This window comes from Natator depressus, chromosome 15, assembly GCF_965152275.1.
Source record: "Natator depressus isolate rNatDep1 chromosome 15, rNatDep2.hap1, whole genome shotgun sequence".
In the NCBI taxonomy this organism is placed as follows: domain Eukaryota; kingdom Metazoa; phylum Chordata; order Testudines; family Cheloniidae; genus Natator; species Natator depressus.
Genome location: NC_134248.1, coordinates 5,728,165 through 5,751,762, shown reverse-complemented (window position 1 = coordinate 5,751,762; position 23,598 = coordinate 5,728,165). Strand labels below are relative to the sequence as shown.

Genomic DNA, 23,598 nt, shown 5'->3' with positions numbered 1-23,598 from the left:
CCTTAGAGTCGCACAAGACCCTGGCTCCCCAATTTTTCCCTCCTCCAAAAGCAGCCTGCATTTTATTCCCTGCCCTCTTTGCTACTCGCTTTGGGGCTGAGGATGAAGGCTCAGAGCAGATTGCTAAGAGGTACTCAACAGTACTCATCTAACGTGACCGTGCTAGCCCCAGCCAGGACTGCTGAGGGGGAGGTCCTTCTCCCCTGGGGCCCAGGCTCACGGGCCTGACAAACAGCACTGATGCTGGTCTGGGAACATTGGTAGATTTAATACATGCACAGTTCTTTTGTCACCGCAGCCAGCTACAAATCCAAGAAAACCCAGCGGTGCAGACAGCTGGGCCACTTATAAAAAACACAGTTCTGTTCTAAAGCAGCACATTCCCCCTTCCCTCCCTGAACCCCCCCCCACCCAATTTAACCTCATTCCCAGCACAGGTGCTTCCCCTTGTGTTGCAGTCAGCACCCCACCCTTCCTCCTTCAGCTGCAGGACAAGGGAAGAGCTGCCAGAGGCTGGCTGTGTGCAGTCTGTGCATCAGAGACCAGCCGCGCTGCCCCCCAGACTCTGTTCACAGATAGGTTGAGCAGCAGCTTGGAGAGGCATTACCCCACTGGCATGCTCTGCTACTGTTTCTCACCAATCTCCTCCCACCCTACACATTCCATCAGCTAGGCAGGCCCTGGGCTCTAGTGACCAGCATCAACCGCCAGGGCTACAGGCTTTGGCTGGTGAGGGTATAGAGGTGGGGCAGGAAAGGGTGTGATGAAGGCACTAGCCTGAGAATCATTCCTGGCTCTATTAGACTTCCTTCCCGTGTGACCTCAGACCCATCACAAATCATTCTGTGCCTCAGTTTCCCCATCTGTAAACCAGGGACATTCCCCCACATGAGGACACAATTCAAGATTTAAGTAACCCCTAACAATGTGCAGGCCACAGAGCTGCCTGGATGGAACCTCCCACTACAGTATGAACACCCAGTTCTCACCATCCTCACCCCACCCTGGAGAGCTAGTGGGGGTGCCAAGCTAGAACTGCTTTCTGATGACTTAACCTTTGACCCCTGGGGCATGCCATCCATCCTCCTAGGAGCCAGGAATGTGATCGTGCCAGCACCAGGAAGTTGGATGGAGTCACAAGCAGGTGGCTATGACTTGCAGGGACATGATCGAGTCTCCCACTGTTTTACACCTGTGGCTGCTCTCTCCCAAAGCCCTGCCTTTAACTAGGGGCCATTCTGCAGTTGTATTAAATCCCAGAGAGGCAATGGTGTCCTAGGACAACATTTAACTGCATTTAACTTAAGGAAACAGCTGCTGCTGAACCATCCCACAGCAGGGGCAGTGACATGGGCCTGCAGCCGAGATGTTTATTGGAGGGTCACTGGTGCAGGTCAGATATTAATGCACTAGAGAGTGTCTTCGCAGAGGACTGAGATTGGTGGAGAAGGGTAGTTGGAGAAAAACAGCAGCAGTTCTATTAAAAAGCCACTAGGTCTGCCAGTCTGGGATATTTGCCGCCACATGACAGCAGTTTTACTTCTATATCCCAGCCCAAGGCAGGCCAGGTTAGTGGCTTGGATCACAGAAAAGGCTGCCAGTGATCAGTCTTCTCTTCAACTCACTCCAGAGGAGCTCCCTCTCGCGTTTGGCTCTCTTCATGAAGCCCCTGTTTTCCAGAGCCCTTCTGGACAGGTACGGCAACACTTCGTTCACAGGGCCGTAGGGAACGTATTTGTAGACTGGATAACCTGCTTGCCCTGAGGAGAGAAATCAAGGTAACTTACAGGATACAGTGGGCAGGAATCTCTGCTAGTGCAAATCAATCCCACTCCATTGACTGCTGAGATACCAGTTCACACCAGCTCAGGATCTGGCCTCCCAGAGCAAGACTTTGGAATTCCATCTGGAAAATGCTTCTAGAAAGTTACTCAGTGCAGACAGCACTCATTTTAACCTCTCAAGCAAAGGAATTTGCACCCTGGCCTCAAGGCAGCACTTTCCCAGCCCAACAGAAAAAAGTCACCCTACATAATCTGCTAACACCATTTCTTCTCATTCCTTTGTTACACCCCACCACGTTTACTACGGTGTGACAGCGGCACATTGAACCCTTTCATGCTTCAAGTAGAGATCTGCAGAGACCTCAAGACAGGGTGTAGTGAGGAGCAAGAGCAGGCCCAAGGTGCTACAAGGGCGGAAGGACAATTCTGGAAATGCTTAGAAGGTACCAGCAAAGGGACTCAACGGGCAGTGATCAATGGCTCCATGTCTAGTTGGCAGCCGGTATCTAGCAAAGTGCCCCAAGGGTCGGTCCTGGGGCCAGTTTTGTTCAATATTTTCATTAATGATCTGGAGGATGATGTGGATTGCATCCTCAGCAAGTTTGCGGATGACACTAAACTGGGAGGAGTGGTAGATACGCTGGAGGGTAGGGATAGGATACAGAGGGACCTAGACAAATTGGAGGATTGGGCCTAAAGAAATCTGATGAGGTTCAACAAGGACAAGTGCAGAGTCCTGCTCTTAGGACGGAAGAATCCCATGCACCACTACAGACTAGGGACCGAATGGCTAGGCAGCAGTTCTGCAGAGAAGGACCTAGGGGTTACAGTGGACGAGAAGCTGGATATGAGTCAGCAGTGTGCCCTTGTTGCCAAGAAGGCCCATGGCATTTTGGGGTGTATAAGTAGGGGCACTGCCAGCAGATCAAGGGACGTGATCGTTCCCCTCTATTCGACATTGGTGAGGCCTCATCTGGAGTACTGTGTCCAGTTTTGGGCCCCACACTACAAGAAGGATGTGGAGAAATTGGAGAGAGTCCAGCGAAGGGCAACAAAAATGATTAGGGGTCTGGAACACATGACTTATGAGGAGAGGCTGAGGGAACCGGGATTGTTTAGTCTGCGGAAGAGAAGAATGAGGGGGGATTTGATAGTTGCTTTCAACTACCTGAAAGGGGGTTCCAAAAAGGATGGATCTAGACTATTCTCAGTGATAGCAGATGACAGGACAAGGAGTAATGGTCTCAAGTTGCAGTGGGGGAGATTTAGGTGGGATATGAGGAAAAACTTTCACTAGGAGGGTGGTGAAACACTGGAATGCATTACCTAGAGAGGTGGTGGAATCCCCTTCCTTGGAAGTTTAAGGTCAGGCTTGACAAAGCCCTGGCTGGGATGATTTAGTTGGGATTGGTCCTGCTCTGGGCAGGGGGTTGGACTAGATGGCCTCCAGAGGTCCCTTCCAACTCTGTTATTCTATGATTCTATGACTCAAGAGAGAAAGGTTCAGACTCCAGTCTGAACCTAAGTGACTCTCCCATGAAGCAGAGCTGAGGAAGATGAGCCATAGAGGACATGTCTGAAACATTCAGCAGTAGTCCTGAGAGGCACATAAGATCCCCTTAAAAAAAGGATCCCCTTGAAAAAGGTAGGGGTGGGGGAGAACTGGGAATTCCCCTGAGCTTGGGGAAGAGAGAGAGAGAAGTGGCTGGTGTCACAGGAGGAAACTGTGGGAAACCCCAGAAGCAGGGAGGGTTGGGCCAATTCAAGAAGCACTCAACCAAAAATACCCAAGTTATGACATAAACGTGGTCTTTTCCAGCCAACGGGCCAGTGACTTGGCTGAAGGAGACCAGAGAGGCCAAGCCACCCTCAGCTTGCCACGGAAACTGCTGTGACTCCAGTGGGGTGAGGAGTAACAGCCCAGCACCGCCATTGCGCTATTGACAGGCATGTGAACAGTTACTGGGTACCTCAGCACTCCTCATCCGTGCCAGCCCAGGCAGCTAGAACAGTGATGTCCTACGAGTCACTAAAGCAAGGGTGGGGCAGCGCTGGGCAGCTCTGCACAGTGCCACAGGCAGACCACACCACAACTCCACCCACAAGACATTCCCATGTCAATTTAGTTCCACAGTAGCCACAGCATCATGCACATGTTTCTACCCCTTCCCTCTAGGCATAGCACTCGCCAGCATTCCTCTGCTAACATGCATGTGTCAGCAAAATATGCGGGGAGACTTCTGCGGAGGATGGGATCTGATGCCATGGCTACTTACACAGGCCAAGGAGAAGAAACCACTTGACTCAGCTTTTCCAGTTGTCCCACAAGCCTTAGTGACTAAGAGCAGCCAGCGGGTCCACCGTGAAGGTGCATCAGAGCTCCTGCAGCCAGGCCTGTGTGCACACAGGTATTGCCAGACTGGGTCAGCACTATGGCCCACTAGGCCAGTATCCTGCTTCAGGGCAAGGTGCAAGACATCTCACAATAGGTAGTGATGGGATAGTCACCTGCCCCAGGGGAGTCCCCTTCTGACCTCCAGTAGTTAGTGGGCTCCAACCCAGAAGCAGGAGGGTTGATGTCTTTTCTTGAGCTTTTTAAATTGCATTTAACTCCTCGGGCTATTTGTTACTCATAGAAGTGTCCAATAGCCTTTGAATGTGGCTAGTTCTCTGCCTTAATAATACACTGAGGCAGTGAGTTCCACAGTCTCCTTACACCTAGAATGAAAACATTTTTCTATTCTTTGAATTTTTCACCTTCCAATGTCATTGGATGTTCCTTGCTCTTGTGCTAAGACAGAGGACAAGCACATGATCTCCCTTCTCCAGATCAGCCATTTTATATACTTTTCATATGCCTTATGTATCTCCTTTCATAGGAGACCAGTGCCGGTCTTCTCCATCTCTTCATCCAAGAGCTTTTCCTGCCTCTGGTCATTGTCACTTGTCTCTGTGCCCCCTCTAATTGTGCAACATCCTTTGAGATAGGGTGAAAGGTACAGTACACAGGCTCCAGATGTGCACCAACCACTGATTTGTAGAATAGCATTACGACTATATTGTCAGTCCTGTTTCTTATGCACCTTAAGATCTTGTTTGACTTGACCACAACCATTCAGTGAGCAGATCTTCAGTAAGCTGGACACACGTGCCGGTCCCTGTCCCGAGTTGACACAGTTACAATGTGGCAAGGTGCACAAGCTATTAATTGTGTCCTCTCCTGCACTGCTCAGCATTGAGCTGTCCTCTTGCCTGGATAGGCCCCTCAGAAGCGCTGCCGTGCCCATGTTGGACTTGACTAACCTAAGTTACATCCTCTGCCAATTGCATCACTTCACTACTCGTCCCTTTCCCAGATCACTAAACCCTGCTCCTTACATGCAGCCTTCTGGCACCTGCTCTTAACTTTTGGCCATGACAAAAGCGATGTATTCCTCTTGTTTTGTCCTCTCAGCCAGTTTCTGATCCATGATAACACCTAGCCTCCTATCTCATGACTCGTCTCTAGTAATCACGCATGAAAGATCTTGTTCAAGGCTTTTTTTTTTTTTTTTTTTTTTTTTTTTTAGATCAGCCAGATGGATCTCCACTCACTGACTGAAAGCAGCACAGCAACCCCTTCCCCATCTTGGGCACCAAGAGGAATACACCAGACACTTACCCAGAGGGAAGGTGATCTGGTCACACATGCCCAGCAGCTGCCCAAAGTACACCTTTTTCTCAGAGGGATGAATGCCAAGCTCTGCCATTCTGTAATGGAATCACCAGAGTCACACCAGGAGATGCCCAGCAGGAAACACTACACTAGAAGGACTGACAGTGAGCTGGAGGGACCATGAGAATCCTGCTCCTTTTTCAGAGATCTATTGCCCACAGGCCTAAATTAACTTCCCCCAGAGTAAAAAAGTAGACTGCAAGAGAAGCACAGCAGAGTTGGGTAACTAGTGCCCGTCCCCTCAAAGTGCCAGGCACAGCTCTTCCCTGGAATCACTACATGCCCTTGCCCAGCACACAGTGCTGTATTGAACAGTTTACAGCCATAGCATATCTTTGTCTGGCCGCTGGCCTTCATACACCCAGTGATACAAAAACCCAGGAGTCTGGTATTCAGCACTGGTGTGAGCGAACACATTTACACCTGCAGGCCAGAAAGGTCACCACAGAGCAAGCAAGTCCCTTCCTGAAAGCGGCTTCTGCCAGTGTCTGGTCTCCTATTTGCCAGACACCCAAGGGCCCCAATTCAATAGCAGCCCTGGGGCTATTCTCCTAACGAAACAGGAAGGTACATGAATTCAATTCCAGACCATGCACAGGCCCTCTCCCTTCCAGCCTCTTTCCCCAGCTATGGCCAGCCACCGTTCCTAGTGCAGTCAGATGCTGTGCAAACGTCACCCACACAGTTCTGCTGCCACCCTTCAATCCCTTCTTGCAGCAGCCCCTGCTAGCCCCACGCTAGGCTCCCACACAGCTGCTCTGCTGCAGCACCGTCTTCCACTGCTATTCGAGGCCTGGCACCCATGGCTCTTGCCACGCTGCCACATCAGTGCCCTACCTGCGAAGGACGAACTTCACCGTGTCCTCGTTGTGCGATGCCACCATCATACTGACTTTCCGGCTATACTTGATCTCCTTGAGAACGTAGTCCAGGCACCTGCAGGACAGATCACACGTGGGCCCAGGGAAGTGCCCAGGGCACCACCTCCTCACCCCGGCATCCCAGCTGTGGCCCTCCTACCTCTTGTACATCTCGCTGGTCTCTTCATACGTAGGGTTGAGGAGATCCTCGTAGCCGACTTGGGCAGCTCGAGCCTGCTCTTGCTCCATGTATGCGCCTCTGACCAGCTTGGCCCCAAAGTGCCAGCCCTCGCGGTGAGAGAGCTCCATATCCATCGTCACGTTGTCGTATGCCTCCTGCAGTGGAAAGACGGAGCGGTGACATCCACTGAAATGCTGTCTGGGGAGCAAGGCTCCAAGCCTGCTCCTGGAGTAGTTCTGCCCTGAGACAGGGCTGCTTGCACAAACTGGCATTGAAGCACCCCCTCCTGCAGCATGACCTATCTCCATCCCATTGCCTGCCACCACTGCTTGGAGCACTGCCATCACCACTGCATCTGGGGCCCTTCAGGCATGCAGGCTGTACCCCGCATACTGCTGGGCCCTAGATCCCCTGCCCGCAGGTGGCACTGGCCAGACCCTCACCTTCAGGTAGCACTGGAAGGTGTTAAATATGACTGCCTTCTCCATGTTGAACTTGCGCTGCATCTCCAGGGTGAGCCGGCTGATGGCTGGCTGGAAGTAGGTCTGCTCAGCATCCACCATCAGCCTCACTCCCAGCTCCAGGGCTCTCTGCAAGGGGAAGAACACTCCGCAGGTCAGGCCACAAGCAGTGAATGGGTTCTGCCCAGGTGGAGTCTGCAGGGCCAATGCTGAGCCCACAGCTGTGTGTAGTACTGCAGGGGTCCTGCAGATGGCAGCACTCACCCCTGCAGGCCAATGCCTCCAGGGAACACCTGCTAGAAGAGCCCTGTGACCCTCGCACAGCAGCGTACAGGCCACAGAGAGCAGGGCTTACAATCTGGGGCTCACCCAAAACGCTTCTGGCACTGAGGCCATGCTGGGTCATGGGTGAGCAGGTCCATCTCCCTCACCCTGAGGTCAGGGCCCACTCTACCCCACCCCGGCTTGGAAACTTCCCACCAAGACCCCCATGACAGTCCAGGCAGGGCTGCTCCTAACCGTGGCCAGGATGTCCATCCTCTGCAACATTCGCTTCATCTGCAGGTCTTCCTCTTCGGTGAAGCGTGAGAGCAGGGGCTCCAACTGGCCAGTCTGAAAGGAGAAGCACCGGACAGCCTCAGTGCTATGCCCCCGTGGCCACAGCTTGGACATTACAGACCATAAGCCTTCCCTTCCTCACCCAAGGTGCAGAGCAGGACATGGCACAAGGCCTCTGGACAAGCGCTAACCCTGAGAGCCCATGCAGCTATTCACTCCCTCCCCATTTACACACGTGGGACGCAGGCATGTGGGACAAGCACTGTGTGCTGAGCTCTCTGCATCAAAGTGTGGGGGGGGGGGCCAGCTAGGATCAGGTTCCAAGGAGTAGGAGTACCAGCATGCTCCAGACTCTAAGGGGCAGCCCCCCAGCCCCATTCACCAACCCTGTGCACCAGCCACCTTAGACTGGGAGCTGGAGCTGCTGCTCCCCAGATGTTACAGAAGGGGCGTAGAGCAGTGGCTCTCAAACTTTTTTATTGGTGACCGCTTTCACATAGCAAGCCTCTGAGTGCGACACCCAGTTTGTGAACCCCTGGTGTAGAGGGTTAGGTGCCTGGGGTAATGGCAGCTGCTGGCCCGGCAGGGCCTGGGAAGCAGGATGGAGCCCTTCTATCTGAGGAGCCCCCCCAAGAAGCTGTTTGAGAGAGGAGAATGCTTGCACCCCTAGCCCAGAACTTGCCCTAGTTCCATGCCAGGCGAATGGCTCCACTGACAGGCCTGGCTGAGACAGCCTGGTGAGAGTCCAACCCATTTCTCTGCTCAGGCCAGCACAGCAGCACTGGGCTGTGCAGAGGTGGGGTTGAGGCGGATGCCCAGGCTGGTCTCCCCTCCCAACCCCACCTTGTCATCTGGAAAGAGCAGATTAGAGCACAGCTCGGCTGCTGACACCCGCAGGGCCCAGCTCCCAGCCCAGCCACGAGGGGGTACTGCAGCGCTGCTACAGCTCTGAACTGCTGGAGCTGGATCCCCAAGAGGCAGGAATGCCTCAGACAGAGGACCCTGGACTCTTTCCCCATCCAGGGCAGATGGATTCTAGCCACCCCTCCCCCCAGACCTGCTCCCACACAGGGCTCTGCTTAGCCTGGGAGTTCACTTGCATACACTGGTGTTAAAGGAGCTCCACCATGTGCATCTGACCAACCATCTCCCCCATCCAGTTCAAGAAAGAGGGTAACCCAGGGCTGAAGGGTGCAGACCCCAAGGGAAGAGAATTCTTTATGGTGCATGGTGTACGTAGAAGCAATGGGATGCAATCAAGGGATCAGACGAGTATCAGGATGAAGTACCTGACAGGAAGCACCTCCCATGTGACTGGCTGATCCCGGTTACTTGGAAGTTTTAGAACTGACTGGCTAAAACATTGGAAGGTATGGTACCAAGGGAACTCTCCAGCTGCAGTGTTCCGTGCCATTACCTGGGGTGAGCTCTACTGCTCAGGAGGATTCCCTTGGGGCCTCTCCCTGGGCCAAAATAGTGCCACTCACCCACCTTCATGTTTGGGATGAGCAGCAGCTTGGAGAGTTTCGTTCGGCTGTCAATCAGGCTGTTCCAGTCCAGCAAGTCCACGGTGCTGCAGCCAGAAAGACTCTCGTTAGCGCCAGCTCCAAGCAAACTCCCCAAGGGGTGCACTGGCAACTTCCTCACTAGTTGGGATGGATCAGTGACCCAGAGGCCACTGCTGCCTGTCCTGGCCCAACTGGGGAGGATTTCAGCAGAGCTCCCTGGGTGTAGATCCTGGCACTGGGATTTTCCTTGGTCACCAGGAGCCTGGCAGAGCAGCAGGATCAGCATGGCAACTCTGGGTACTTATCCAGTCAAACTCTTCCACCCGAGCCAGCTACGGCTCCGAGAACTAACACTCCCCTCAAAATGCCTACAACAAACATGGCCACCACCACTTTTTACCCCTTCCCAGTGCAGCTCCCTGGCCTCTGAGAAAGGCAGCCTCTCCCAGGACCCCTGCCCTGAGCCATTGCTCTAGAATTTGGGAAGCTGCCCTCTCCACCTCCTACCCCAGTCCCTTTGACAGTACACACACTGGCTGAAATGGAAGCCTTTGGGACCCCTCCACATGCTCCTTTCCATAGCACCCCCACCCCTCCTCACTCTGCAGCATGTTCCAGGAAGGCCAGAGGGTCAGGCTGGCTGTGGCCCAGGAGGGAGCTCACCCAGACACACCCAGGTCCTCGCCCGTGAACCAGTGCTGGCTCTCTGCTTTGGTCGCAATCCCAAGGTTTGCCAGGGCCTCCTGCAATGAGAAAGGAGCAGGTCAGAGTCCCTGCTGCTACTTGCTGTCCCCAAACGCTGCAGTGAGCAGCAGCCCTGCTGCCTTTGCACTGCAGGCCTGGACTCTGCCCTGAGCCATGACCCTGCTCCGAGACGATGGCTGGGGTTGGACTGTGCCAGTCCCTGCACACCATAACACCAGGTGGCTGAGATGCAGACAGCCCCCGTGGGCTCAATGGTACCAAACAGGCACTCTGAGCTTCCCAGGGGGTTCTCCCCTGCTGCTGAGCAGCTCTTGGGAGAGAAGGGAGCGCTAGCCTCATGGCTGCAAGAGGGCTACTGCAGGAGCTATGCAGGCACATGCACCAGCACCTGGGGCAGACCTCACAGGTACTGGCACAAGAGGGGCTCCCCACATTGCTCTGCCTAGAAGGGGCAACAATAAATCTCAAAAGACTTACAGTGCACTGGGACCGATGAAGGGGAATGGGGATTACAGTGCAACCGCAGCCCAGGGGAAGGACTGGGGGAAATGCACAGAAATGAGCCTGCTTGGAAAGGGAGCGACAGGGCGCGGATTATACTAGCTGCTGCATCATGCTCTTTTGCTCACTGGGCATGGAACCAGAACAATGCTCCTCCCAGAGTCAGACTTTAAGGCCAGAAGGGACCATCCTGAACATCAAGTCTGAGGTCCTGCACATTGCAGGGCACAGAACCTCCCCCACCCACTCCTGTAATAGACCCCTCACTGCTGGCTGAGTGACTGAAGTCCACAAATCAGGGTCTAAAGACTTCAAGTTACAAACAATCCAGCATTTGCACAAGTTCAAGCCAACAGGTGACCCATGCCCATGCTGCAGGGGAAGGCAAAAAACCGCAGGGTCTCTGTCAATCTGACCTGAGGGAAAATTCCTTCGATCCCCAAATATGGTGAGCACATGGGCAAGACCCACCAGCCAGACACCTGGGAAAGAATTCTCTCTAGCAACTCAGCCCTCCCTAGTGCTTTGACCCAAGGCCCCAGAGCATTTCACAACCCCCAGAGAAATGTGGGGGAACAGTCCCCCAGGAGGGTGATGCAGCCAAGGCATGAGCAGCACAGATGCCCATGGGGCAGAGTGGGGAAGACCGCTCCTTTGGGAGCACTGCGCCCAGCTCACCTGCAGCTTCTTCACCTCCAGCTTAGTCTCCACCACAGCCAGCCCGGCCTTGCCCTGCTCCGCTGCCATCTGGTGAAAGAACCTCCTCCACTTCATCAGCACCTCCGAGAACTGCAGCTGGGGGAGCAGACTGCAGGGTGAGCTCCCCCTCCTCTCCCCAGCGGGGATGGCTCAGACCCACCGCCGTGATTGTACCCTAAGGGCACTATCCACCCAGCTGGGCACTCTGCCACGCCAAGTAAGCAGGACTGGCCCTGCTGGGCCCCAAACAGGACAGTGCTGGCACCTCCCACTACCCCAGGCTCCTCCTAGTAAAGATCAAGGCCCCTAAAGCTGACACTAGGCAGGGGTCCCAGTGAGATAGCCCAGCATTTAGCCAGATCTCCATCCTCAAAGCAAGAGGCAAGCTCAGGCCCTTCTACATCAGATAGGAGCTCTGACTCTCTAGGAATGGACTATGGCCCAAGCTGCTGCCCTGATCAGGACACTGGTCTCCCCAGGGAGTCTACTGAGCATCACTGACAGACACAATCCATAAGCATGTGCCTGGCATGGACCCGACAGGAGGGACCATCCTGCCTGGCACCCAGCTCGCTGCACTGAGCCCAAGTGGTGGGGTGCTGCCTGCAAGGAGAGCAGTGAGGCAGATTTGGTCCCAAAGCCCTCATCCAGCATTAGGGGCCGCCATCCTTTCACACGCCAGAGCCACCTCCAGGTGGCAGGAGCTGCAGAGGAACAGTCTCCAAGTAACTCCCAGAGCTTGTCTCAGCCTGAGCACCCCTCCTCCCTGCCTCTCCCTCTGCCATCGTGTGAGCCCTGGCACCAAAAGTCACTCACCAGGAACTGAGGCCTTCCTAAAGCCGTCAGCTTAATGGCCGAAAAGCTGTCCTCTGAGCTGCTACCTAAACAAAGCAGGAGAGAGCTGAGGTGACTGCAGCATCCATAACTCCAGTGCAAGTAAAGGAAAGCAGTCCAGGGGAATCCAGAGAGGGAGGAGGAATTTAGAAAGCCAATCTGAGCTGGCAGATCTGTCCTTCGCCCCTGCTGGATACCCTCCAGAGACTGCAGCAGCCCCTGGCCTCTGCAGCAAGCCACACAGCGCTGACAGTTGCAGCAGGAGGGCACCCGGAGAGCCATGGCCCGGGGGTGACTATGCAGCCTGTTCGAGGAGGGGCACACTGCCAGGTGCTCCCAGAGGGACAGTCAGGCACAGCAGACACAGGGGCACTCTGGGGGTGGCACATGCAGGGCACCTACCTGAGGCCTCGATACAGCGCAGGAACGTGTCCATGTGCTGGTCACACTTTGTTTCGTCTGCATAGAAGTAGGTGCGGGCACTGATGACCTTGTCCCGGCGATCCCCAAACTCCCGATGTGCACGGTACTGCTTCTCTCTCTGGGCGGCACCTGGGGACAGGTAGGGGGAGTGTGCTGCAGACATGGCAAAGTGGGGGAGATCGCAAACAGCCCACATGTCCCTGGAACAAACCCCCTTACTCTTACCATTCCCATCAGCCCAAGCCTCCGGGGATCTCTCAGGCCCTAGGAGAAAGTCCCAGGGCTAGATTCTCATTGGATCGAGGTCCTTCTAGAAGATCTGCTCTAGCTCAGCCACAAGCCAATGGGCTGGAGGCAGGACTCGTGGGGCGGGATTCCCTGGCCTGTGCTATGCACAAGCGCAGATTAGATGTTCTAGTCTGAATACCTATGTGAGAACTCAGCAGCTGCCAGACCGTAGCAATCTGAGACCCCCACGAGCCGAGGCTCCCCCGGAGCACTTTAAACGCACAGTCTGTGCCTGGGTTTTCAGGGTTTACGAACAGATCAAGGTACAATTGGCCATCATGCCCCAGGCAAGGGTGAGGCCCAGAGCCCTGGAGCATGTTGGGGAGGATGGTCTGGGCCAGAGTCTCAATAGATTAGCATCCAACTAGGCTGTGTGAGGAGTGGTTGCATCACTCACCCCCCGTCTCCTTCTCAGATGCAGAGGTACAGGACCTAGAGGAAGGAAGCAGACGGTGAGACTACAGTCCAACCCCCTCACAACCAGCTCTCTTGGCTTCACATGGGTCAGCTCCCTGTACCCAAAAGGCCACTGGGGTTTGGCCAGATCCCCACAAGCCCCTCATCCTCCCTGTTCTTCACTCCAGCAATGGCCATTCATAGAAGCGCTTCTCTCACACGCCTCCAGGGCCAGAGCACTTTGCTGGTGGGGAAGGGGATATTTTCCAAAGCCTCCTTCGGGCCTAAGCCCATCGGAGTCAGTCATGTGCAAACCCCCCCACCCCCGGCCACATGAAAATCAGTGGGACCTTCAGTGCCTTGGAAAATGTTAGCGGAGATTCCTACCCTACCCCACCCCACGGGGCAGCCAGCTCTGGGGTGGAGAAACTGCCATAGGTGAGGAGAGCAAAGTTGCCCCAGTGTCCATGCCCTCTAGAATGGTGGTGGAAGCATGAAAGGACATGAATCTTTAGTGCATCTGCCATGTAAATATCTTGTGACACGAGCTACAAAAATGCCATGTGAACACCTGTTCTCACTTTCAGGTGACACTGTAAACAAGAAGCAGGCAGCATTATCTCCCGTAAATGTAAACAAACTTGTTTGTCTGAGCAATTGACTGAACAAGAAGTAGTACTGAGTGGACTTGTAGATTCTAAAGTTTTACATTGTTTTATTTTTGAATGAAGTTATGTTTTGTACATAATTCTACATTTGTAAGTTAAATTTTCATTAGAAAGTGGTTGCACTACAGAATTTGTATTAGGTGACTTGAAATATACTATTTCTTTTGTTTTTTACAGTGCAAATATTTGTAATAAAAAAATATAAAGCAAGCACTGTACACTTTGTATTCGGTGTTATAATTGAAATCAATATATTTGAAAATGTAGAAAACATCCAAAAATATTTAAATAAATGGTATTCTATTATTGCTTAACAGTGTGACTTATTGCAATTAATTTTTTTTAATCGCTTGACAGCCCTAATTTTAATATTTTTTGTATTTAGTTTACTAGGTTTTTCTAAAAAAAGCGCAAGTCCCCTCATATGCAGCAAACGATCTCTCACAAGCCGTCAGCAAGGCTGGAAGGCACTGTTTGGCCGGATTTTGATAGGGACAGCGAGAGGGACCACCCTCATGCAAAACTACCTCCTGCTAATTTGAGTCTCTCCTCTAAACCAGAGGCAACGTAGATTAGCATATAAACAAGTGGCTAGGACTAGCATGAAGCTGGGGGGAAGGACTGGTGGGGCCCTGGGGTCAGCAATGGGTCCTGGTTGGTTTAGAAGCAGAATGAAATTCCATATGAACAAGCTACAAAGACGTCCAATTGCAGCGAGCACAGCAGCATGGGGCCCCCTTGCTGAACTCAGCGTTTTGCATACTCTCTGCTATGGCCAATGGCACTACTAAGACCAAGAGCAGCATAGGCAATACCCCACCTGCCTCTGCAGGTGTGCATTAATCTGATCGTGGCAGTGAGTGGAGGAAACACCAGCAATTCAAACAAGCCCAGAGAGCTGCAAATACCAGCCCCTCCTCACCCCCCTAAGGGAAAGCTGAAAGAGAAAAGTCAGGAGGCAGCATTTAACAAACAGAGGTATTGCCTAGAGAGAGCAGCCACAGAGCTCGGAGCAAGGGACATGTAATACAGCAAGGCACAGTCCTCCTACGAGTACTGCTGGGCAAGGGACATGCTAGGGGTGGCAGGCCCCAGATTCCATCCATGAAGAGGATTTCTTAATTTCACTAGAAACAAGGAATTTTCAATGTGCAGACACTAGGCTTTGCTAGGGCCAGCCTACCCCGGTTGTGTACCAATTTGGAGACTGACACAGTTCAAGCCATGCAACTCCGTAGTGCTGGTGCAGTGATCCCCGTACAGCACTGAGTGCGTTGTACATTTAGCAGAATAAGCACCTTTTATGCAGGTGTCCCTGTGCCTACACTAAGGGGTTGCACTGGATTAACTGTATGTGCTTTCAAATCTGTACACTGTGTAGCCCAGCCCTTGGGGTTTTCAAGAGCAACTGTGCAGCTAGAGGCTAAGTAGCAGGAAGTGAAACGGGCCCGCCTGGTGTCCCTGCGCCAGGCCGAGTAAAACACAAACTGGAACAGCAGCAAGAAGTTCCCTGTTGGTTTGTTAATATGGGAGAGCGCACTCATGTATCAACATGCCCACCTGCTCAGCATTCCTTTCGCAGTATAATACAGTGCAGCTTTCTGGTTCCTGGCCTGGGCTTTTAAAGTATTGGTCAGAATTGTGCATTCATAGAAGGGATTTTGCATTTTAATAAAGCCAAAAAGAAGAAAAGCCTTTTCCCAGCTGAACAAGCAGACAAGCTCCCGTGTCCTTTTTGGAAAGTTAGTCCCAGCCAGCAAAGAACTCACAGCAGATAACCCAGACTTGCATAAATATTTGCCTACAACAATTTACGGGATGGAGCAACAAGGGAATAAACCTTGTCAGGAGAGAAAAGACATCCCCTTTAACAGAGTGCAAAGCAGCCTGCTGGGACACCAACACACCCTGTGCCAAAACAGCCAGCTCCATGCGCACACAAGATGAGACTAGCCCAGAGCCCGGAGGTCTGGCAGGGTTTGGAGGAATTACACACCTGATAGTAGCACCTCTCATCTCCCAGGGCTCAGCTGACGGTGGTTCAATTCCTTCCCCATTTGTGAACTCCTATGGGCAGCCCAGCTCTGAAGGAGGCAGAGCTAAAGTGTATTTTGATCTACTTGGCACAGTGCCCCACAGCCTGGGACCACCCTGGAAGAGCCTCCGATTCAGGGCCAAGAGCATCATGCTGGCTCTGGAGTTTGGGCCATGATGAGGGCGGTGGTCTCTGGAGTTACAGCAAGAACCAGGTGTTCTGGAGGCCTGGTCACAGCCCAGCAGGGGCTTTAGAGATTAGGACCAAGCCAGTGACTTGAACCTGGAGTGGCATTCTGGTGCCACGTGCCTTGGTGCTGCCGTGAAACACATGGGCTACAGTTAAAGAGGCCTGGACTGATGTTCCTAGTTACAGTCATCCAGTTTCTGAGTGACAATCAGGGTTACTAGGTTCCCACCAAGAGGAACAGCTGCAGCTTCCTAGCTAGCTGGATGATGGGCAGTCATTGGTTTTGCTGTGTGGTTCTCAAGGAGGGGGTGGGGGGGGGGGAAGAGTCTATTAGTATGCTGTGGCTGCGCCTGTGTGAGGCCCACCTCATGTCTAACGGGCACTCCAGATGTCACTGGATCCCCAGACTCGCTGGACACTATTTCTGCTGTCTCTGGACTCAGCCAACCATTGCCCTGCACCTTGTGCAGTGGGTGTGATATGCTACCAACCAGCCCCATTGCACTAAGTGCACAAGGGAATGGTGAATCAGGCTCATTTCTTACACAGCATCAAGAACTCTGCCAGAACTCACAAAGCTAAGCCAGGCTCCAGGCCCTAGAGAAACAGCCCAGTTTACAAAACACTGTCCACACGCAGTCTGATTTGGCTGGAGGGTTAATTCTGACCACTCTGCTTTGGTGAAAGCCTCATGGTGAGGCAGAAGCTGAAGCTGCTCTTCTGGGGAGAAAGCATTTCATTGTTGCTCCAACACAGACGACTATGCCATAGTGTTTCTATGGGAATGGCTGGGGCCTCAATTTCCCCATTTTCCAAAACAGAGGATGCAAAAATGGGCACAGTGAACTGATAAAAATTTAGCATGGAATTTTATGAAAAATATCTCCACAACATTTGCCTTGGTCTAGCCCTGAGCACCACAGCAGCAAGGGCACAGAGATTGCCAGCTGATAACGGCTAAACAGAGATCAATTTCCTTAGCTGTGGAGTTCCAGGGCAGAGCAGGGCTCCCTCTGCCATCACACTCTTCACTGCACACCCAACTTAGCCACACCTACAGAGAGAGCACAACCATTACCAGCTTAGCATAAACCCCTGTGCCAAGTGCACTGTGTACGTCCAGCTTCTTGGTGGTCAAAAGTCACAGCTTTACCAAATCAAAACTAAATTTCACCAGAACACTGGAGATGTCCTTGGCAGTGAGAACCATCTCATGTTCAGCTTTCTGCCCCAGCCAGCTCTGCTGTGTGCCGGGCAGGCATAGTCTCAATGACTGGCGAGGCACTCCCCTTCCCTCACCCGTTGATCCTTGTTCTCAAGCAGCTGAATTTTCTCCCTCCAGCTTACAAAAATGGAATTCTTACAATGGTCAAGGCGGGACATTTTTTACCCAAAAATGAAGTTTCAGAAAGTTCTGAATGCTTGAAAACAGGGGCTTAGAGTGGAAATAAGGGTAACTTCAACTCAGTGATTTACACAAGCACCCTCTAGTCTACACTAGAAGCCCTACACTGGCGCAGCTACACAGATGCTGCAATCTGTCTGGTGAAGATGCCCTATGCCAATGGGAGAGAGCTCTCCCGTTGTGAGGTCTGAGGCCTTTTCTGCAGCCACATTAGGGGAGCAGCAGCCATGACCCAAGAAGCAAAAGGTCACATCCTCACATTCCCTCTAAATTACTTTAAAACAATGTAATATCAGGCAGTGCAGGAGCCTTCTGAACAGCCTGATATTACATTAATAGTACCCACCACCACCAGATACAGATCTTCGGATGTCTAAAAAAAACTTGTTTGATCATCTTCTGTCTGGCAAGGAATCACTTCAACAGTTGTGGTTGTGAAGTCTCTACTTCATTATTTTGAATTGTCTATGGTCCCTGCTTCCCTGTTTATCTGTCTGGTTCTTTGTCTGTTGCATAACTAATTTTGCAAGATTTAAATCAACTAAGGTGGTGGGGTATGATTAGACAAAGAATTGTTTTGCAATATGTTAGGATTGGACAAGGAACTGTATAACATTTTAGTAAAATGATTGGTTAAGGCAGGGGAGGCCGATCTGGGGCTCCGGAGCCACATGCAGCTCTTCATATAGGCACTGACTCTGGGGCTGGAGTGACAGGTGCCAACTTTCCAACGTGCCAGGGGGTGTTCACTGCTCAACCCCTGGCTCTGCCACAGGCCCTACCCCCACTCTACCCCCTCCCCTGAGCCTGCCATGCTCTCACTCCTTCCCCCTCCCCCAAGAGCCTCCTGCATGCCACAAAACAGCTGATTGGGAGGTGGAGGGAGGGAGGGGGAGGTGCTGATTGGTGGGGCTGCCGGTGGGCAGGAGGCGCTGCGAGCAGGGTGGGGGAGCTGATGCATGGGCTGCTGAGGTATTACTGTGGCTCTTTGGCAATGTACACTGGTAAATTCTGGCTCCTTCTCAGGCTCAGGTTGGCCACCCCTGGGTTAAGGTATAGCTAAGCAGGACTCCAGTTTCACTGTATAAACTGGGTTCCAAGAAGGAGACTGGCTGGGCAAAAAAAGGAAAAGAAAGAAAGACCTGGAAGAAGAACTCACCTCCAAGACACAGCCCAAGAGCAGAGCTGCTAGAATCCTATGCATGACCCTGACGTGCAGCAACAAGAACTCAGCTGAGACCGATCTTGCCTCGCCAACAGGTAAAGTCTGCCTGCGTGACCAGGATTGGTGAGCACAGCATTGTATTCTTAGCATGTGTATTCTGCTCTGTGATTGTTAACAGAGGGAGGTTAAGAATTTCTGTGCAAGGCTCTTTCACTGGTAAAAAGGTCCTGCAAACCCACAGAAGAGTACACCTTGATCCCTAGGAACTAGGTAAAGGTGGGTGCCCTAGACCGTGCAGGTAACACAGTCAGCATAATAAATCCACCTCTCCGAGACTTCGCCTGACAACTGCTGTCCATACTGTCACTTAGGTCGGTGTAACTTATGTTGCTGGGGGGGGTGGCTTATTCATAACCGAGGGGGGACAAGTTATACAGATGTAACCTGTAGCATAGACAAACCTTGGGAGGAATCTAGGGACACAAGTCTTGCAAGAAATTGTCCTTTTGGGGCAGAACTCAAGGACACCTCCGAGAGGATGGTGATGGATCCCTGCACCAGCTCCCAGCGGAGGCAGGCAGGCTAGGAGAGCTGCTTGAAGGGGGTACTCAATCTGAGCCTTCTGGGAAGCAGCACAGAACTTGGCAGCTCCAGTGCTTACCTAAAGGCTCTGCCTCTATGACAGCCAATCAAATTGAAGGGGATGGGCCTTATTGACCAATTGCATTACCAGGAAGAAGCTCAAGTCCTTGGCAAGTTTGAAAGGGCACATTCTGTCCCAGGTACTTGCAGGCGGAGGCAGAGAAGACAATTTCCCTTCAACTGCAGCAGGTGCTCCACAGTAATCTAGTCCTCGCCCACTACCAAGGTTACAGCAAACTGCCCCAGGCCAGGCTTGAGGATTCAGCAGCACTGAGCCCACCTCCCTGCGGGGAGGACATAGACCATGTGCACATGGGTTCAAAGCACATGCTGTATTGGTGTAGGTTCCATTCAACACCACAGGCCAGAGACAACCCGGCTTTGCCAAACGCAGCTCTGATCCCACAGCAGAGGCAGCTCCGGGTTTGAAAAGGATGTACAGATCAGAGTGTCGGGTCACACAGGTCGGGTCCTGACTGAGCATAACATGCACTGGCCCTGAATTTCCAAGTGACCAGTGATTTTGGGGATCCAACCTAAGACAGCTTAGGGACCAAATTTACAGAGGGTGGGTGTTCAGAACTTCTTAAAAATCAGACCCTTTGAAGACATCTCAAATTGGGATCCCAGAAAAGAGGCCCTTTCTCCACACAGGAAAAGGAACATGTAAATGCTTCGCCCCACCTTTCAGGCTCTGAGAAAGGGCATGCAGGAGGGATGATGTCCCAGAAGGGGTGCCACTGAGCATTTTCCAACTACACTATCCTTTGGAGGCAGGGGTGGATGGGTGGCTTTTTGGTGCCAAAGCGGAGCAGTGTCAGCACCTGGGAAGCTAGAAATCTGAACTGTACGTTCTCTTTTCACACATGGGCTAGTCTGAGGAGAACATGACCAGAACAGCAAGGCAAGGTCAGCACGTCCATGCAGCACAAACTACAGTGTGAATGAGCGAATGATTTGAAATGGCCATGGTGAACATGTAACAGCGTGAAACTGTCTCCCAAGTCACCAGCTCAAATCTTAACCTTAAGGTAAGTTTGAGGGAGAACAGATATGATGAAGCTGTCATGGGCCTGAAGCAAGGCCAGGAAAGGAAAGCAAAGGGACCAGAAGACAGAACAGAAGCAGCCAAATCAAAACCTGGACATCACATATTATGGGGTGTGATTCCCTAGGAAAGCTCATCATGGACACAACAAGCTCCAGCCATTCCCTTTTATAACTAGGCTGCTTGAGCAACAAGGCCTGAAAAAAGGAGCTTAACTCACACTATCAGATCCTTCCTCCTCCTGTGCCAGCAGCAGCCCTGGAATAACAGAGGCAGGTAAAAAAGGGAAAATCCTCACCAGATGGTTCCCCCTTAGGTTACATCCACTACTGGAGCACAACCAGCTGCCTAGTTCATCTCACCCCACACACTAGCTCTATCCCCCTCTCAGCACTCCCTGGGATACCTTTGAACATCAGGAGGTTTGAAGAGCCAAGCTCTATTTTCTTGCTCCCCTCATGAACAACAAAAGCTCCCCAAAGGTGGTCCCAGTTCTGATCTCAAGCTTTGGGAGGTCTGGCACTACTAGCCATGTTGTATAGGTCAGGGAGGGATAGCTCAGTGGTTTGAGCATTGGCCTGTTAAACCCAGGGTTGTGAGTTCAATCCTTGAGGGGTGCATTTAGGGATCTGGGGCAAAAATTGCCGATTGGTCTTGCTTTGAGCAGGGGGTTGGACTAGATGACCTCCTGAGGTCCCTTCCAACCCTGATATTCTCCGATTCTATTCACATCCCTCAGCACAGGTTGCCTAAAGCTTTGCTTTTAATTGCCTGCAATCTGCAAACTAGCAGTGAGAAGCACTCAGATGCTTACTCCATTTCCTTACGCTCCGCCTCCTCTGGCGTCAGATCCTCCTCCACACTATAGTCCAGCACCGAGCCCACCCCAAACGCACGGTTTCGTTGAATCAGGGGTTTGATGGCCGCTTGGTCCTCGCCAGCCACAAACTGCCCATAGAAGGTCATCTTCATCAGCTTCTCAAACAGCTGCTGCCCCAGCAGCTTCTGGCTGAGGTTCATCAGCTGCAAGACACAAAGCCCGTGTAAGACAGCTTTCCCCAGCACAGGCACCTTCTTGCCCCGCCACACCTGGGGTAACAACTCTGCATTAACTCTCAGAAACAGTGCTCTGGGAATGCCAAGACCCAGATGCACCAGTAGCTGCAGGGCCATGGATTAGTCTGACCTCAGGCTCCAGCCAGTGCTGGTCACACCAGAGCTCTGCCCTTCCACAGCACTTTAGAGCCACTAAGAGGGTCCAAATCACAACCCCCATTTATACAGAGGAGGGAGGTCCCATGATCTTTCCCGAGGTCCCAGAACCATTCCGTACCAGCACCGGGATGGAGCCCAGGTCTCGGTCCGTGCTGGGGGGGGGGGGGGGGGAGTGAGACCATGACAATCGTACCAAAGATGAGATTCTAGCAGCACCTGACCCCAGACCCCCTCTCCCAGCACCCGTCCAGAGACACCCCAGTGCCCGCGTCTAAGGGAGGAAGGAGGCCAGAAGGCATCAGTCACAGGCAGGCTCGAGGGGTCCCCTAGCTGACTCGCGGGGGGGCGTCACTGAGGCTTTGTGCCTTGCCCGGACGCCCACACCTTGCTTTGCAGAGCGCCGGGAGATGCGCGGCCACAGGAGCAGCCCTGAGGGGCCCAGACCGCTCCCAAGACGCCCCCAGCTAGCCCCGCGGGACAGCAGCCGAGCCCTGGCGAGCCTGCTCCGAACCCCCCGCCCCGCGCACGGGGCCGCGGGGTTCCGCTCACCTGCCGACTCCGCGCCACCAACGGCTCCACCGTGCACAGCCCCAGCACCACCAGAGCCCGCACCAGCTCCGCGCTGCGCTTGCTGCGAAACGCCTCCCGCGCGTCCCCGAAGGGCACAGCGGGCGGCAGCGGCTGCACGCGGGGCGTCCCCCGCGGGCCGGTCTCGCTGCTCGCCGAGCCCCGCTCGGGCGGAGGAGGCGGCGCCGTTTCCCCCGGCTGCTCCTGGCGGGCGTCGGCGGTGGAGCGGAGGCAGCGGGGAGAGCGCAGGCTGGAGGCAGCGCGGACCACCAGAGGCCGGGCACCGCTCGCCATGATGTGGGAGACTGCCGGGCGCCGGCCGGAGCCGGTTTAAATAGAGGGAGCTCTGCCCCCCGCCCCTCCCTGGAGTGCCCCGCCTCTTTAGTGCGTAGCCCCGCCCCTGGCACGCCCCGCCCACTATCTGGAGCGTTCCGCCCCCTTAGGGTGTAGCCCCGCCCCCTCCCTGCAGCGCCCCCTGTCGCCTGTTGGTGCGCTGACATAGCAGAGCAGTACCCACAGTCAGAGTTATGAAGGGCCCTACATGGGGGGTGGGGGCTGGACTCCGTGACCCCTCCCCTCCAGTCCTGTGTTCCTGGCGGGCTGTGTCTGATACAGGCACCTATTTCCCCTCCATTAACCCCCCACCTATTTTCATACTTGCTATGTGGTCACCCTTGTCCCGAAGCAGTCCTAGCCTGCCCCTAGGGACTGTGACCCAATCCCCCCTAACCTGCCCCCTAAGGATGGTGGCACAAACCCACCCTATCCTGCCACCAGGGACAGTACCCCAACCCCCCATCCTGCCCCTAGGGACTGTAACCCAACTGCCCTATTTTGCCCCTAGTGACTATGCCCAACACACTCCTTAACCTGCCCCTAGGGACTGTGCCCCAAACCCTAACCTGCCCCCTCAGACCTGAACCTACTACAGGCCCCTGATGGTGTCAGAGAAATCAAAGAGCAGCTCCCTGGTTACATTTCCATCTCCCCAGGCTGTGAAGGCCTCAGTGCATTATGGGGCATGAAAGTAGGTGCACCCAGGGATTTGCAGGGAATCTGGGATCCAATGGCCACGCATCGTAAGAACAACACAGCGAGCTAGGATCTTGCCTGGTTCCCCTTCAGCTGTTGGGAAAGGTGTAACCGTTGCAGTGCCGCAGCCCACCATGCTCTGCACATACCCAGTATGGCTTTGCCTTCCTTAATCAAACCCAGTCTTCTGATTGCAGAGCCATTGGCCATTGTCTTTGAAAACTCATGGCGATCAGACGAGGTCCCGGACGACTGGAAAAAGGCTAATGTAGTGCCCATCTTTAAAAAAGGGAAGAAGGAGGATCCGGGGAACTACAGGCCAGTCAGCCTCACCTCAGCCCCTGGAAAAATCATGGAGCAGGTTCTCAAGGAGTCAATTTTGAAGCATTTCGAGGAGAGGAAAGTGATCAGGAACAGTCAGCATGGATTCACCAAGGGCAAGTCATGCCTGACTAACCTAATTGCCTTCTATGATGAGAAAACTGGCTCTGTGGCTAAGGGGAAAGCAGTGGACGTGTTATTCCTTGACTTTAGCAAAGCTTTTGATACGGTCTCCCACAGTATTCTTACCAGCAAGTTAAAGAAGTATGGGCTGGATGAATGAACTATAAGGTGGATAGAAAGCTGGGTAGTGATCAATGGCTCCATGTCTAGTTGGCAGCCAGTATCAAGCGGAGTGCCCCAAGGGTCGGTCCTGAGGCTGGTTTTGTTCAATATCT

At 53.2% G+C, this 23,598-nt stretch overlaps 1 protein-coding gene across 2 annotated transcripts; it reads right to left on the bottom strand.

The window, feature by feature from the left end:
• Window positions 1-447: 447 nt before the first annotated feature.
• On the bottom strand, window positions 448-22,141 carry PRODH (proline dehydrogenase 1). Of its 2 annotated transcripts, XM_074972320.1 has the most exons (14): window positions 21,830-21,983; window positions 20,880-21,088; window positions 12,915-12,949; window positions 12,209-12,358; window positions 11,789-11,853; window positions 10,952-11,068; window positions 9,731-9,810; window positions 9,051-9,132; window positions 7,521-7,613; window positions 6,984-7,130; window positions 6,520-6,695; window positions 6,337-6,435; window positions 5,446-5,534; window positions 448-1,760 (listed from the first exon to the last, which is right to left on the bottom strand). In XM_074972320.1, the coding sequence occupies exons 2-14, from the start codon at window positions 21,083-21,085 to the stop codon at window positions 1,570-1,572; spliced, it is 1,530 nt and encodes a 509-aa protein (XP_074828421.1). In that variant the 5' UTR covers window positions 21,086-21,088; window positions 21,830-21,983; the 3' UTR covers window positions 448-1,569. The 2 variants fall into 2 exon arrangements, with proteins under 2 accessions (XP_074828421.1, XP_074828422.1); XM_074972321.1 differs by lacking the exons at window positions 448-1,760; window positions 5,446-5,534 and having other exon boundaries at window positions 6,333-6,435; window positions 21,830-22,141.
• Window positions 22,142-23,598: the final 1,457 nt, after the last annotated feature.